Source organism: Pelodiscus sinensis, chromosome 8 (assembly GCF_052426305.1).
Source record: "Pelodiscus sinensis isolate ZL-2025 chromosome 8, ASM5242630v1, whole genome shotgun sequence".
NCBI classification, from domain to species: domain Eukaryota; kingdom Metazoa; phylum Chordata; order Testudines; family Trionychidae; genus Pelodiscus; species Pelodiscus sinensis.
In genome coordinates this window covers 57,838,269-57,855,949 of record NC_143059.1, presented here as the reverse complement: position 1 = coordinate 57,855,949, position 17,681 = coordinate 57,838,269, and the positions used below count along the sequence as shown (strand labels likewise).

Below are 17,681 nucleotides of genomic sequence, written 5' to 3'. Positions count from 1 at the left end.
CTATAGAAGAGTTCACCGAAGGGTGGTCTGTGAGGTTGAGTCAGGACCCATGAGTCATCACAATTATTACAAGACTTCTGCATGGGAAATAGTTTAAGAGACTGCAAAGCAAGCGAGCCGAAAGACTTGTCAGTCCCCTAGGCACGGTGTATGTGTGCGGGAGAGAGGGGGACAGCTCCCCCAGAAGAGGTGGGGCCTCAGGTGGGATTTAGGGGTGAGACTGAGCAGCCAGACCTCAGTGCCTGCAGAACATGCCGCACCAACCCCTTCCTCCCCGACAGGCAGTCCTCAGCACTGCCCAAAGCAACACTACCTGACGCTCCGGCAGCAACGTAGTACCCAAGCCATTTTGAATGCCCTGGGACAACTGACCCTTTACTCCTCCCTCCTCCCGCCCCCGATGGTGGGTCTGCTGCTAAGCTGTAAACATGAGGCTTGAAAACTGTGGAAGCAAAGCTAACAAGTTGAGGAGAGACTAGGGGCTAGCTCAGTCTGTATATGGGCAGCAGTTCTCAACCCCCTTCTGACAACAAAAATGACTATATGACCCCAGGCAGGCGGGGAGGGGTGTAGGCAGAGCCAAACCCTGAGTCCAGCTGCCATGGACAGGTGCAGGGGGGGGAGCCCAAGCCCTGCCATCGCAGGGACTGCAGGCTGAAGCAGTGGGGCTCAAGCTTTGGCTTCAGACTTGGACCCAGCAAGTCTAACAGTGCCCTTGGTTACCCTATTTAAAAGGGGTCCTGACTCAGAATTTGAGAACCACTGCTATAGAACAAACATCCCGATAGAGACAGGGTGTGTTCACTCTACGGGCCAGGTGTCGGCCTAAGAAATAAAATAAAAATAAACCCAAGATCAGAGGAGACCTCCCTGGGTAAGAGACAATGCTCTGCAACTCTGTTTATAATACGTACATGTACACGTACACACACACACTCTAGAGGGGAGACAAGATTTTATCCTCCACTGGAGAAGCAAGCTGATGATGTGGCTGTCTCATGAAAAGAAGATCACAACCTGATAGTAAAGCACTGATCTGCAATACTTTATTAGACGTAAGTGTATCTTGTTAATTAAGTCTAAGCTCTATATTTTATTTCATATGTAACAATTTGTTTCTAATAGTTTTACTTGATTCCACTGAGAACCTCTAAGCTTTGTTAAATAATCTGATATTTGGTTTCACTATAAACACACCATAGGCGCTGCCTATACTGCAGTCTACGTTGGCATAACTTATGTCACACAGGAGTGTGAATAATACACACACACACACCCCTCTCCCCCAGGCACATAAGTTACACCGACATTAGAGCCTGTGTGCACAGCACTACGTTTGTGGCAGAATTTCTCTGGCTGACATAGCTTCTGCAGTTGGTGGAGGTGGTTTTATTATGCCGACAGAAGAGCTCTCGTCCATCAGGGTTGGTCTAGAGTACTTGGTCCTGCCATGAGGGCAGGGGACTGGACTCGATGACCTCTCAAGATCCCTTCCAGTCCTAGTATTCTATGATCAGTATAAAGCAGCGATGGGCAATCAAGAATAGTGACTGAGCCGCATGAACAGCCCCCATGGGTGGCAGGTAACGTAGGCAAGGGGAGGCAACTGCCTTCACAAAACTGCCCATGCTCCCCGGCTTCTGGCCTGGGATTGAGCGGGGATTGGCTCCGGGGGGAGGCTGCTGTAGGGACAGGGTCTTGGGTGGAAGGGGTGGGGTTGGGCATGCTTTAGAACTGGGTTTCCCTGGGAAGCATCCCATTAGCATTTAACATTTAAATTAACTCTCTGTTAGTGTTTGGCTGCAGATACCACTTTCAGGAGACACATTCATGCTCTAATAAATACTGTACAGAATGGTTTCTATCTTTAATTCTATCTTGTTTAATTCTGGAAAGCAAGGGCGGGGGACCTCTCGTCTGAGGGCTGGGTCTGGCTCCCTGCTTAATTTAATTTGGCCCAGCGCACGTCTCTGTGCCGCAGGCCGAAAGCCCTGAGTGACAGCATTGCCCCTCTCCCCCCACGGAGCTAGAGCAGCACTCGGGGAAGCTCTGCACACGGCCCTCACCTGCAGTTGCTGCCCCCACAGCTCCCATTGGCCGGGAACTGTGGGCAATGGGAGGCGTGGGGGCAGCATCTGCAGGTGAGGGCCGTGTGCAGAGCCACCTGCCCCTCCAGGGGCCACTGGGACATGCTGGCCACTTCTGAATCTGGGAGCTGCTGGAGGTCTGCTCCCCACACCCTCTCCTGCAGCTCAGCCCCCTGAATCAACCCTGAGTCCACTCCCCCACCCTACCTCCCACCCAGACCAACCTCCTGCCCTGAGTCCCCTCCCATACTCTAAACTCCTTGGCCCCAGCCCGCAGCCCCTTTCTGCACTCTAACCCCCTCATTCCCACCGCAGAGATCACACCCCCAATCAGAGCCCTCTCCCCTATCGCACCCCTCTGCCCTAGCCAGGAGCACCTTCCCACACCCATAACCCATCATTTTTGGCCCCATCCCAATTGTAGGGTTACCAACTTTCCCAACTGGATGGACCAGACATTGCTGCCATTCATGGCAATGGCATTCAGTTTGTCCAGTCAGGAAAGTTGGCAACACTAATCCCAACGCCTATGGGAAACTCGGAGCCTCTACATCTCCCCCCAAAGCAGGGCTGTGTGTCACCCACAACTGTTTTTTTCTAGGGGGTCGGTCCCCTGATAGGACAAAGATTCCCCACCCCTGGAATAAAGGATGTAGATAGACTGATCAGTAGTAACTTTTAAATCTTATTGCAACTCTATAACATATTATAATGCATTATGTCATCCTCCAGCTTCCATGACCCGTGTGAGACTGCTGACTACATAAATTGCACAAAGACTGGTTCTGAATAATTGAAGGTAAATTGGAACTAGTTAATCATTGTCCATTCAATATGGCAATCCATCTGAGGATTCATTACACTATTATCTCTGTACATCTGGCTACCATTTCCTGTATCTATGAGCACAATCCTAAAATAGAAATTTAATGAAAAATGCAGATTATTTCAGAAAGGGGGAAAAAAAAGTGTCACCATACCACTGCAAAATCCCACATAAAGACTTTTAATGCAGTGTCCACCTTGGGATACAATTCGGTACCTGTTTAAGCACCAGTGGAGGCTGCCTAACTCCACTGTGCATCAACCAGACAGAAAACAGATGGCCTGTGGGAAGAAAAAGATATCCCCTGTGTGCTAACCAGCTGCAATGTCAGAACCACATCCAGTAGTGAAAAAAGGAAGTTCTCTTGGCAGTAGAGGGAAGGGAACAGGCATATCTCAACACCAGAGCCATTCCCTCTATAGGAAGGTTTGGGAGAGCTACCGCTAAGGATGTTAAATTGTGGTTATCTGGTTAATTGTGTAGTTGATGCAATTTGTAGCAGGGGTAGCCTGGGAACATGCAAATGAAGCCCAAGATATTTAAATCCTGGGCTTCATTTGCAACTCCGGTTGCCCTCATTTGCCTACCTAGCTTGAACTAACGAGCTAGTGTAGACATACCCTAACTGAGTCATTCCTTAGCCTTCTCTCTGTTAAGCTAAATAGATGGAGCTCTTTGAGCCCATTGCTAGGTATGTTTTCTTATCCTTTAATCATTCTCATGGCTCTTCTTTGAACCCCCTTCAATTTATCAATATTCTTCTTGAACTGTGGGCACCAAAACTGGACATGATAAAAGCAGCAGCAGTCTCACCAATGCCAAATGAAGTAAGGATGTTAAGAAGTGGGTAACTGGCTAATTGTGTAGCGGATACAATTTGTATCGATTATGTGATAAGAGGAGGCACTCTGTCCCGGCTCGGGCCAGGACCAGGAGCTACCCCTACTGTGGCTCTGCAATTTAAATTTAGAGGCAGCAAGGCAACGGAAGTGAGTAGAGTAGTAGTCACTCGACTACCCGATAAGCCTAGACTTATCAGGTAGTCGACAACTCAACTAGTCACTTACATCCCTAGAATGAAGAGGTAAACTAATCTCTCTACTACTCCCCTTTGTGCATCCTGGGACAGCGTTAGCTCTTTTCTGTCACTTTAAGAGCCCATGTTCAGTGCATTATCCACCATGACTCCAAATCCTTTTCAGAATCACAGCTTCCCAAGACAGTGCCCCCCCATCCTTGAAGCATGATTTACATTCTTTGTTCTTCGGTGTACTGTATACCTTTAGCTGTATTAAACTACCTACTGTTTGGTTGCACCCAGTTTTCCAAGTGATCCAGATCACTCTGAATCAGTGACCTGGCCTCCTCATTATTTACCTCTTTTCCTGTTTTTGAATCATCTGCAAACTTTAACAGTGATTATTTTATGTTTTCTTCTGGGTCAACGATAAAGATGTTAAATAGTGTAGAGCCAAGAATCAATCCCCGCTGGACCCATTGGGAACACATCCCAGGAGGCATACCTGGGAGGTCGACAAATGCCTTTGATGTCGACCGCGGAGCATTCGGACTACTGCGCTGAGCCGACAAACAGCTGATCGGCTCAGCGCAGCAGCCATGTAAATTTAAATGAAGCGGCTTCATTTTCCTATGCCGGGTAGTCTAATCTACATGCCTCTGTCACCAGAGGCATGTAGTCTAGACGTACCCTAAATAAATTCCATCAACTCTACTACCTTTATCAAACTTGCAGCCTCAAAGAAAGATATCAAGTTAGTTTGATAGGATCTAGTTTCCATAAATCCATTCTGATTTGCATTAATTAAATTGCCTTCTTTTAATTCTTTATTAATTGAGTCCTGCATCAACCACTCCATTATTTACCCAGGCTAATTGGGCTATAATTACAAGGTTTATTTCACTGATTTATTTTAAAAATTAGCACAACATTATTTTTACCCAGTCTCCTGTAACTTCCCAAGATTTATTGAAAATCAACACTAATGATCCAGTGAGCTCTTTTTAAACTCCCAGGTAGTTAAGTTTTTGGGACTTTCTGATTTTAAAATGTCCAACTTTAGTTGTTTCTGTTTAACATCTTCCAGAGATACTAACAGAATGGAAAAAGTATTATCATTACCATATGATGAAACTGTCTCATCTGGTTTTCCCAAGATACAGAACAGAAACATTTAAAATAGAAATAACAATCACACCACTCGCCTCAATCACTCCACACAGAGTGTGTCCGTATGTGTGTGCATGCATAGACTTCATGAAAGAAAACCCAAGCTAAAGACATTAGCTCTGTGTAGGCCTAAGCATGGTGATGTTTGTTGGTTGTTGAACTGTTGAAAAATGTGTTTCCTTTCCTGCAGAAAATTTTGATGTTTCTACATACTATGGTTCTGATCCTGCAATCAAACATGCAACTAGGCCCCTGTGCTCATGTGAAGCCAATTGCAGGACTAGCACCTATACGGTACAGAAAGAGGTTATGATTAGAGCTTGCCAAAAAACAGAACAGCTTCCAATCAAAAATCTAAACAATTCACAGGAATACGTTGATTTTCAAGAAATTTTTGATGGGCAAAAAGTCTAAATAAACAGTTTCCACTGTACTAGTTCCATAATGTCAAAACAGTTCATTTTGATATGGTGCAAATCTTTTGTTTCAACTTCCTCATTTTGATTCCTTTTATTTCAATCTGTATATGATAAAATAATTTTAATATTACATTACATTTATTCTACATAAAATATAATGCATTATACGTTGTAAAGTTTCACCATTATTGAAACAAAAATCTTTAGTGTATCAAAGCACAAAGACTAGATATTATCAAAACAAAACATTTCAGTGGTTCCAAATTGAGATTTTTTTATTTAAATTTGTGTTTTAATTTTGCCTTTTCATTCTGCTTCAGAATTACAACAAATTTCTTTGGGAATGGACATTGAGGATTCCCACTAGTTCTAGTTTTATGATTTTTGATATATTCCTCCAATATATTTGTTTGCATGTACATGAAATACAGCTGAATAACTACGTAGGTAGGAGACAGGTTACATTCCCTAACCCTATCATGGAACATTTTATGACAAGTAAAGTTTCATTTTGAAGGAAATACCTGTTTCTTATCTTGCGTTTTCTTGAAATCTTCACATGCTAACCAAAACAAAACATTTTCTTCACTAAATTCTTTCTTTAAAAATTCCTGGGGAAAGAAAAAAGTAAATGTTAGGATGTGGTTTTTCAGATGTTTGTTTCCCTTCCCACCATTAGTTGGTATAACTTGGAAGCTCTTTGGACCCAGGACTGTCTTTAATTACTTTTTGTACAGCACAAAATAGGCTACCATATTGGGAGCATCAGATGCTACTGGAATATTACTAAACAACATATTTAATGCTTTAAAAAGTATAATACACAAGAACCAGCTTAGCTAAATTCTAGCCTTAAATTCCATCATCCAGCTGATGAGAGGAATATGTCTACCATCATGAAATAATTTGAGCAATTTCAAAGTTTTGCTTAGAAAGAATGTAGGAAATGCATGAACTCTGTACACTCCTGCGAGACACCATTGTCCTTCTGTGCTTCAGCAAATTCTCTGGTTTGGCACCGGTCAGGTCCCCAAGATGCCAGACTAGACAGGTTCAGCTGGCAGTAGTAAATATAAAGATCTGTTTTAATGCAGTGTATAGATCATTTGGGATTCTAACTTACTCTCATTTGACATTCTTTACCGGCAAAAATGGCAAATGAAAGTGCTTCCAAACATGATCATCAGTAACAATAAATTATCTTAAAGTAAATTAAATCAAAAGATGTGTTTGCACTTTGCAGACAGTGTTTAAACAAACCACATTCCTTGCAAAGTAAAGCATATTTTAAAATGGAAAATATATATATATATTTAACATGTATATAAAAGCAACAGATGAAATATTTATAGTTTGGGGATATTCAATTTTCACTGTCAAATGTTAAAAAAAAAGAAAGATTAAATTATTTGCTGGCAGCAGGAGTTCTAAAAGCATTTGGATCCGTCCAGTAACAGCAATCGCATGATGGGATATAAAATCACTTCACCCCAGCATGTGGGTTTGACGCTGCAAATTGTTACTCCAGCAAAGCATTTTTATTCATCCAAATTGTCCCATTGATTACTAGTATGATAGAGAGCTTGTGAGATTGGGGGGCTGATGAGCCACTTTCAACATTCTTGAGCCGCAATCCTGCATTGTGGTCTGTGGGCAGATTGCTACTCCCACATGGGACCCTACTGAATTAAAGGGGCTACACTCAGTTCACTGCCTGGGTCACAATATTCAGCCTGTACTGAGTTACTCATGCTCATTAGCAGTCATTAGAACAATTTATATGAAGAAGAGTCACAGGACCAGGCCCCAGTAGTGGATATCACATGACAGTAACATTTCAGTCAAGACCAGAAAGGAGTCCTGTGGCACCTTAACAGACTAAGGGCATGTCTACACAGTAACATTATTTCAAAATAATTTTGAAATAATGGGCTTCTTACTCTGACTTCTATAACCCTCGTTTCACAAGGATTAAGGGGAGTCGAAGGAAGAGTGTTTTTCCTTCGACTTCTTGCAGCGTAGACGGCACCAAAAGCAGAGTTAAGCTACTTCAACTTCAGCTACGCAATTAACGTAGCTGACAATGCGTATCTTAATTTAACTTTAACCCACAGTGTAGATGTATCCTAAAAAAATTATTCGGGCATAAGCTTTTGTGGGTAAAATCGACTTCATTTGACTCCTTGTTATTTTTGCAGATATAGACTAACAGGGCTACCCTCAGAGGATATGTCTACACTACCACCCTAGTTCAAACTAAGGTGGTTAATGTAGTCAATCGAAGTTGCAAATGAAGCCCGGGATTTAAATATCCCGGGCTTCATTTGCATCTTGCCGGGCGCCGCCATTTTTAAATCCCCGGTAGTTCGGACTCCGTGCCCGCGGCTACACGTGGCACGGAGTAGGTAGTTCGAATTAGGCTAATTCAAACTACCGTTACTCCTCGTTCCACTCCATGAGGAGTAACGGTAGTTCAAATTAGAAAGCCTAATTCGAACTACCTACTCCATGCCGCGTGTAGCCGCAGGCACGGAGTCCGAACTACCGGGGATTTAAAAATGGCGGCGCCCGGCAAGATGCAAATGAAGCCCGGGATATTTAAATCCCGGGCTTCATTTGCAACTTTGATTGACTACATTAACCACCCTAGTTCGAACTAGGGTGGTAGTGTAGACATACCCAGAGACTTTTCAATGAAGACCAGTTTCTTTTGCTCCATTATTTAGTACATAGTGGCTTGCCTACCCTTGCACCTATTGTACTCATATTGCTTGTCATCTATTCTCTAGTTGGAAAAGTGCAACCAATCATTTTCCCGATACCCAAAGATAGGCTGTGGGCAGAAGATACTGTGTTAGAAACACAGTTAGAAACTGTTCAATTCACATATCTAGTTATATACAAATATATACCCTCATGTCACTGGTGCCCCTCCATTATTTAATGTGGCTATATATTCAGCTTTAAATGCTGTATACTGCAAAGTGTAATGTCTATTAATAGTTAAAATAGCAACCCTAAATCGCTTCACGCCTTCTGGATCTTCTAGAAGGTTCTCTAGTGACGCGGTCCATCTTGAGGTTCCTTTTAGGGTTTGTTGACTGCTGCTGGGGGTACCATCACTGTCATTTATCTCTGAAAAATAAATACACCACTTTTAGAAAAATGAACAAAGTAGCACATGCATTTCTCTAATCCCATAGCTGCTCTCAACACCTTCAGGTCATAGCAGCTCTCTTAAAAGAAGACATGATCACACTGGAAAGATACATCTATTTTTCCATTCTGCATCATCTCAAAGAGTTTGTCCGTACAACTGCCATTAGCTCAGAGTCAGTACACACTAGTTACTCCTCGCGAGGTAACCCAACTCATTAGGCGTGACCACACTGCAGAACACCACTCAGGCTACAAAGTGCAATTTGATTAGCAACTGATGACCTGATGCGACACCTGCTCCTGCATCCCCCTCAGCATTCCAAGTTTAAACATCAGCAGCTCTCAAGTTTCAAACCACCCTGACATCCTAATAAACTTGAGCAAGAATGTGTGTGTGCAAATGGGGGTTGGGGTAAGGGCAAAACCTCAGCTAATGCTGTAGTTCAGGCAAACCCTAAGAAATGTAAAAACTGCTTTATAGTCAAGGAACTCGTGATAATGTTTATTGTCTTATCTAATTTGCCTGACGGACACTGAGTATTAGAACCACAGACTCAGCTAAAAAAGGGCTGTGAGCTTGTTTCTGGCACTGTCAGGGCTATTGGCTGGTTTAGTTCACCCACACCAAAGTTATGAGACAAATCTTGGGAAACTGCCTAGATGAGATTTCTTTTAAAAATGAACACTCAAGTCTTAGGGTAGGTAGGATGGGAGCCAGGGATGGAGAAAGAAAAACAAAGTTTTGTATAAGGGGAGAAGGGGCATACAAATCAAACCAATTTACAGGGAGGGCAACGAGACAGGTAGTGGACTTGTCTCGTGCAGTCTTGTAGTACACGCATGCTGTTTGGCAGTTTGCTTTTGATTTTCTTAAGTCAATTGGAGTTTTGCCTGAATAAAGATTGCACTAATACACCATCCAACATTCTCACAAGTATTCCAAAGTCTGTGGAGAAGGAAGAGATGGTCTAAATGCTGAATCCACATCTGATGAACTGTGCCAAAAGATGGGTTTATTAAACCGCGGGCTTCTGAGACCAGACAGAAACAGATTCTTCACTGGCTACCATTTTTAAGTCACATTTCTTAGAAGGGCTCCAAGTGTTTTATTCCTAAATTGAAGTTTTAAAATAAACACAGAGCGTATGATCTTCCATTGTCTGCATGTCCAAAGCGTCTAGTAAAGACAGTGGGACAGTCTTGTCCATTCAGGGTCAGCCCTAAAACTTTAAGATTGGTAGACACTGTAAGGCTGGGAGTCTAATCACACATTCCTTACATGCTAAAAATCCCACTGTAATCAATAAAGCTCTTATTTTATGTCACCTTATTAATAATAAATACGGAAGGGCATTTGTAATTGAAAGCTAAGCAAGTAGAGATCAAACCTGCTCATCTTTCTTATCCAAGTAGCTCACTGGAATCCATGGGACTATTTGTGTAAGGCAGGGGTGAGGAACCTCAGGCCTGGGGGCAGGATGCAGCCCCGGGCTTGCCTGGATCTGGCCCCCCAAGGCTCAGGGATCCCCCCGCATTGCGGACCCCACGCTAGTGCTTCAGACCCCTGCCACCCACTCACAGGGCTGGAGTGCACAATCTACTGGGCCCCCCTAGGCTCTGGTGTGCGAGATGAATGTGAGGAGTGTCTTTTTCCTTCTCACTTTGCTTCTCCTAGGGTTGCCAGGTGTCCTATTTTGAACCGGACAGTCCAGTATTTGAGCTTTCCGTTCAGGAAACAAATTGAGAAAATATAAATGAGAAAATATAAATGTCCAGTATTTTCTAAATAAGATGTAATGTAGATTGTGATGTCATGTCAAGTGTGTCCAGTATTTTTGTTGAAACTATCTGGCAACCCTACTTCTCACTTATGTGCGGCCCCGACTGATTTTTCTCTGAGTCAGCAGCCCCCAGCCCAAAAAAGGTTCCCCACCCCTGGTGTAATGAAACTGAACAGGACAAGGCGCGTATTCTATTAGTTGTTTGGTAACTCATTTCTATTGTTTAGCATGTTCATTTTTATAAGCCCTATACTTCTTAAACCCAGTATTCAAAAATTATGGATCCTCTCAATACATATTTGGATCTGGGTTAGGACTCTTCCTTGAGTGAGGTCCTAAAACTACAGTCATCCAAAAAAAATTGAAAAAGCATAAAATGAAAGTATCATACAAAGTAGAGATTCAAACAGCAGAAGATAGCTAGAATACCAAATGCCAAGACTGAAAACCTATGGAAAACTAGCACCCCAGAAAAACCTATTCTGTTAAGAGGCTTTTGGTTGTTGGAAGCTTCTGAGAGGTCTTTGGATGAGTTCTCTCTGATAGTCAGATAGACATCTGGTTGTAAAAGGATAATAACCTCATCCATTCTCCACAAGGCATCATCCATGAGGGTGTTGCTTTCCATGTGGAACACAATTCTGCAAGCAGGTCAAAGCATCTAAAGTTGTACAGACACTTTTCATCTACATCACCGCTTAAGGAGAAGGAGAGACCCGGCCTCATGCAGCAAATCAATAAAATAAAGAGAAATACAGAATAAGGAGAACATTTTAAATTAACCAAGCACATGGGATCCACAGTATGAGCACACTATAAAAAACAAGCCATATCATTAGCATGTCCCTCCTTCATTTGTTATGATCTCTCTTGTGGTCATCTCTAAGCCCTCAATTCTGCAACTTCTTGCATATAGATGCACAAGTTGTCCAATGTATAAGAAGCGTCTGGACCTTGGACTGTAACCTCGTCAGACCAAGACTGTAACCTATTTGTAAAGCACCAGGAACAACTATGATGTCGTATATACAAATGAAGAGAAAAAAGATTCTCCCGCAGGTGAACTGCAGGACAGTGGTGAAAGCGCAGGACTAGGAATCAGAAGAGTTAGGTTGTTTCCTGACAGCTGCCACTGACTTGATGTGTGAACTTAAGCAAGGTACTTTAACCTCTCTCTGCCTCAGTTTCCACTTCTGGGAAACAGAAAGAATAAACAATTTCCTCTTCAAACGTGAGTTCTGAGATTTAAATCAACAAGGATCTGAGGGTAGAATGTACAACACATTGCTACTTATATAAAGTTGGATTCTCACGTTTTGTAAATATCCACCATCAGGACTGTCATGACTGTCATGAGAGATGGGCAGCAGCCTGGCAACTAAGGGGGTAACTGTACCTAGCCAGGTATCTGCTCAGCGAATAGAAATGCAGATAGGGATTTCAAACTGAGACAAAGGAATTTTTGGGTTTTCCCCTCTTTTGTCTCTGGGCAGTTTTCTCCCCGGATACTGAGGGAGGGAGACATGTCTCTCTCTCCCCAAGAAAAGACTCTTTACTATCTGTAAGTAGGGTAAAGTTTAGATAAATCTGTTAAGTTTTATTGTTTTATGGTTTGGGAATGGGAATCTGATGTCTGTGCATTTAGAAATGAGGTTTCCCTTCCTTTGTAACTAAGCTTTTGGCGCATGGGGGGAGGAAGGTGTCCCCCATGAGTATATTAATTGGTGATTTTTCCATCTAGTCATTATGCTTGTAGCAGGAGTATTGTGGTGATAATAAAAGTTCTCTCTCTCTCTTTTATTAACCTAGTATTGGTTAATTTTTGTGTGTCCTGGTTTTACTTTAGTGGCGAGGAGTCGCTTGTTTTACTTTAGGGCTGAGATTTCCCAAGTAATCTCTCCCCTGGTTTTCTTACCAATACTTGGGGGATGGCAGTGGATTTTTATCCACAACATCTAGGTTTTTAAGATTTTGGGGGGAAGCTTTATACCAAAGCCTGCAAAGATAAGGTTTTGGGGTACTTTTGTGGGCCCCCACTTTTGCATTCATCGTGCCAGAGTGGGGAAAAAAGCCTTGACGATGACTAAATCAGCATGGCAGTGTTTTCCACCCACAAGTGTAAATGACTACACAACGACTGGAGCAGAGGAGAACTAGATCCTTCAGATATACTCTATATGGGAGTTTGATTTTATGTCTGGTCTTCTTTGCTCTACTAAGCAAAATGGACTATAATGGTTGGGTTTGTCTGTCTGTTTGTTTTTCAAAAGCATGGCAGAAACATATAACTTGAGAGATGAGTAGCAATATGGATATTCACTTCTCAGCAGATTCAGAATCAGACTAAGTTTAGACTCCCAAGCTAGAACTGTGCTTCTGTTTTTCCAGGACCTCGCTGGATATCAGACGACAGACCACATTTTGTCCTGCCCTGAGGATGAGGGAGTGAGCAAAGAGCTTCCTCCCCACATGATGCCTCTCTGCAAGGACAGGACACAATGATCACACAAGTCTGGTGACAATGACAATGCTAAATTCCCCCGAGTGGGCATGGATTGGTGGGGTTGGGTCGGGTCATAGAAATTCTCTAGCCAGAAGGAACAACTGTAGGTACAGTGTCATCAGACTGCCTTCTACAATACTAGCCCTCTCAACTCAGAGTCTCTTCATTGTATCCACACCCCACCTACTAAGTTCCCGTGCTTTCTTCTCTCCTCTCTTCCCCCCTGCCCAATCCTCCAGCATTCTCTCTCCCTTATTTTGTCTTTTCATTTAACTATTATCCTCCTCATTAGACAACACAAAGAATTTTAAAGATGTAAATGAAGGTAAAAAAATATATACCCGCTCCTCCATTCTCCCCATCCCTCCCAAAAATCCTGTGGCACTAACGTGATGTTTGCAGACCACCAATGTTCACTCTGCATCCATATTACTTCTTCTTCCTACCCTTTGTCTTTCTTGTGTACTTTCACAGAAGCCCTTTAGGGCCGAGACAATCCAATACTGTGCTGCCCAGAGCTTAGCACAATGGTTCTCCATTTTCAGATTGCCACTTCAATAGCATACGTAACCAATAATGGCCCTTTCACCTTCTGCATACGTTTAAATGTCTACACAAGGTGCAAGGCTGTGGGAAAACAGGCCAAAATACTTCTGATGATTTTAGAATCACTGTAGATCTGTATTTTGCTGTACGCAGTTCTAAGGCACTCTTCATCTCAGTTACTGGGCACTGACATATATTATTTCTAGTATGAGAATTGTTCCTAACAGGATCATGGCTCTCCAGTTGACACACAGTTGCTCAAATTCATCTGATTCAACAAATTTGTGTGCACTATACAGAGAATATGTCTTCAAATAAGCAAAAGGTTCGCCTTGACCTTGCCCAACAGACTAATCACTACATGTCTATCTACAAAAATTCTACCGAGCTGTCTTGAAAAAAAAAATCACACTTGTAGAGTTATTTATACATAATTCTTCTAAACCAATTTAGTTTTAGAAGGTAATGGTGAAATATTTTAGTACTTGAAATATGCTCACTGATCCTTCGTTATCCCTCTTCTTATCATTAATAAGATCATCTTATTCTGTCAGAAGGCCTGCAATTATGCCGTCCTATAGTTTACATCCAGAAACTGCACACTCGCCAGTGTCACCAGTACTGACTATCCAAACAACATTCATTACTTTGCTTCTTTTTTAAAAACAGCAGATAATTATGTGCACCAGTAAAAAAAGCAAAGGAGCTACAGAAAAAAGGGAGCTCTCTCATTTGAACTTTTGAAGAAGATAAAATGTATGGTAGTAGATAAAGATGTAATCTTTCTTCTTTTGGTGGAAAAACACATTTTTTTAGACAGACAACAGAACCAATAGGTGCAGAAAATACTATTATAAACATTTGCAACATGGGTGTGCACAGGATGCCACCATACAGTCTTTACTGCAACAAAACTTCCACTGACTACTGGATCGCAATGCATTTTCTTATATTATGCGCAGCAGTCAGTTACTTGTACAAAAAAAGCGAATGTTTGGCAGTTACACTAGTTGCAGCATTGTTTCAGTGAAGAATCCTATGTGAGCTATTTTTTACCATCACAGAATACTATTACACAAGATGCAAAAACACCTTGTAAATAAATATTTTTATAAATGATAAATCCAAAAGCAAATGTAATTTTTTAAAATGTTCTCACTACCACACTTGACACTATCAGTATCTTAAAAAACAAATATTTATATTATACAAACAAGTTCCACGCCAACATTAATTAACAAATCAGAACTCCCGGATCTAGAACTTGCTTTGAAAAGAGAGTGACAAAAAACATAAGAAACCACCAAATGTTAGTATTATGTGCTTATTGTTTCAGGTAATACAATGATTCAGTATGTGGGGTGATATCTTCAGACATTCCTTGTTTATTTAACAGCACAAATACCCTTTGAATTCTAAGTGTTAGATGGGCACTTTGGAAAAGCCTACTCAATTAGTCTCAAGTGTTACAACCACGGACATAAAACAAATGTTCAATAAATTGTGCCTTGCGGCAACATATCAAACAAAATAATGCATCTTACAAAACTTTGTTACATCAGCCATTTTAATGCCTGATCTTTGCTTATCCTTTTCCACGTATATTTTATATGGTGTTATTAACAAAAGACAGTAGACACGAAGAGATCATCTGCCAAGGTATGAACCTCTACAGCACCTTATATATAGCTTTTCCCCCTTTATTCACAGTGTTTAAATAAATAGCATCAATCCATAGACCAGTTAAAAAATCCTTCTCATTCTCCCATAAATTTATCCTGAGAGAACTTTGATTACATTACATACATTCTTCACACAGAATCAGGCATGGGTCCTTTGAAAAACTTTGAATACTGACAGATGGGCTTTTTATTTTTAAAAGTACTTCTAATCCATTGCATCTGTAATCATTAGAATGTCTTTCCAGTTGTAAGCAACAGTCCTGAATTAATAAACCAAGATATAAAACAATGATAAACTGGTTTTAACAGTTCAATTTAACAAGGGAAAAACCCCTTACTTTCCATGTATCCAGGTGTCACTTGAGTCCAACAGATCAACTGTTTCTAGTAGCTGCTGTATATTAAAGAACCAAGAGCTACAAAAAGTGGTCTTTCCCCTCTTTTGGTTTGTTCAAAGTACAAACCTTAACATCCTCTTTTCAATGTCTCCAACAACAGATGGCAACTGGATTCTAGTTTTAACTATACGGAAGGAAATTAAAAGAACGTTCTGCATTTGTAGCATCTCTGGAAGCATTCATCAAGCATATAACCTTTTTTTTTTAAAAAAAAAAAAAAAAACCAACCTAGATGAAAAGTCACACTCAATTTTTTTTAAGAAGGCTTTAATGAGGAACTTGCATGTTCATAATCTTACTGTACATTCCAGAAGTAATACTGCTACCCAGGAGTCTGAGTTTATTTTTATCCAAATTATTTGATACAGAATAACATATGTTATGTTTGTTTCCTGGAGCCACTCAACCTGCTGTGTCAGTGAAATTTTCTTGTAAAATATTCTGTATTAAAGTGCTGTAATAATCTGAAAGCATGTCTGTGAAAATGGCATTGTGGGGCTCCACTCTAATGACGCATCAGTGACTTCCATATCAAATGCAAGAAGATGGTCTTTCTAAATGACAGCTTTCCAAAGTCAGCTTGGGATCTAAAAGTCAAACTAGGTTCTGTCTGGTTAGTAAGACTATCAGTAACACAGATTTTCTAATGAGAATGTAATCAAAAATGTGGTTGATGTATAAGCTACCACAGAACCCCTCGCCTGTAGAGCCTCTACAATGGAAAAGACTATGTTACACCTAAATTACAGTTTCTGAATCCTATGTTTAAAATATAACCTATCAATTTTATATTATAGACCAGAAGCATACAAAGCATTAAAAGTTAAATAAAGATATAAAATGCTATGTGAGTTGTCTCCATCTGTGTCAGAGAGGGCAAACACAAATGTCAGATGTATGACCCTTCCCACTAAAGTTCGCTTTGTCCTGAGAGCTATTAAACATCTCATAAGCCATGGACAGCTCCACAGCAATACAAATAATCAATAATGCCCTGTACTCAGGAAGCTTAAGTCTAGTTAATAGCATTCTATCTGAACATTGTAAAAATCCAAATACATGTTTCAGATAGGACACTCTTAACATCTGCTTTCAGCAATTGCATATGTTGATGACTTTATAACTATTATCAAATCCAACACATTAGAATTAGAAAGCTAATGTGTTTTAAAATTGCATACTTACATACTCTGAGAAATTATAATGGACTTTTCCAGTGACACTAAACTTTGTTAAAAAGCTGTCATTGTTCATGAATAACTCACAGGAAAGTCAGTAAAAAAGAAATCAGGTGGTTACAGTGAACCAGACAGCATACCTTTTTTGTGTTCATCTGTATCATGCAGCTGGTTAAGAAACCTGAATGAGCCTTTATGTATTTGGCCTGTATCGGTTCTGAGTACCTGCAACTCAAAGTGAACTCAGTGAAACTGTAGGGCTCCACACTTGTGACTCTCGCTCTGTTTGCACCTAATGCCATTTGGCCCTGTTACTTTCACAGGGGTTTGTGACCGCTGCTTACACAGAAGTTGCCTTCCCTAGGGCACCCGACTCGCAGCTGGGACTCACGTGCAGACAAAACAAGCCAGAGAACAAACCAAAGCGGGGCTCCGGAGTCCGCTCCAGCGGGCTGTATCTTGTAGACACGCGAAAAAAAAAAAAAAGCAAGCTCCATCCTTCCTCTTTCAGCTACACTTCCCCTTGGTCTTGAAGCCGCTCGTGGCTCGCAGGGGCTGACACTTCTCAACGCACAGCCCGAGCTTCCTGGGCCTAAAAGCGGCCGCGGGCTGAGAGAGTCTGGAGAAGCAGCAGCACCTCCAGCTCCGGGTTAATCTCTGGTTGGAAAGCGCGCACACCACCAAGCCCTGCGACGCGGGGCCGGGACTAGCTGAGCTCTCCGAGGGGGGCTGATCTGCACCGAGACAAAGGTGCCCCGGAGGGGGGTTCCCCTCCAATTTGGCCGCACATGCCCTGCCTGGGGCGGCTGGTGCTGATCCCAGGACGCTTGTTCGCGCCCCGGGCACCGACGCCCCCCGAGCGCGCTAAGCCTGACGCCGGAATGAAGGTGCCCCCCAACACGCGGGTCCCGGCT

General features: G+C 41.9%; 1 protein-coding gene across 3 annotated transcripts in view; it reads right to left on the bottom strand.

Moving 5' to 3' along the window:
• The window catches only part of RGS10 (regulator of G protein signaling 10), a 36,218-nt gene that overhangs the window by 17,706 nt on the left and 831 nt on the right, over positions 1–17,681 (bottom strand). Inside the window, exons 1-3 of one of the 3 annotated variants that reach the window (XM_089780197.1) lie at positions 17,159–17,656; positions 8,537–8,655; positions 6,045–6,131 (exon numbers count right to left, since the gene is read on the bottom strand). In XM_089780197.1, coding sequence (XP_089636323.1) covers positions 6,045–6,131; positions 8,537–8,655; positions 17,159–17,264 — 312 coding nt within the window. In that variant the 5' untranslated portion in view covers positions 17,265–17,656. Of the gene's footprint in view, positions 1–6,044; positions 6,132–8,536; positions 8,656–15,529; positions 15,668–17,158; positions 17,657–17,681 lie in introns of those variants that run through there. The other 2 variants (XM_006111395.5, XM_075935363.2) reach the window with 2 other exon arrangements.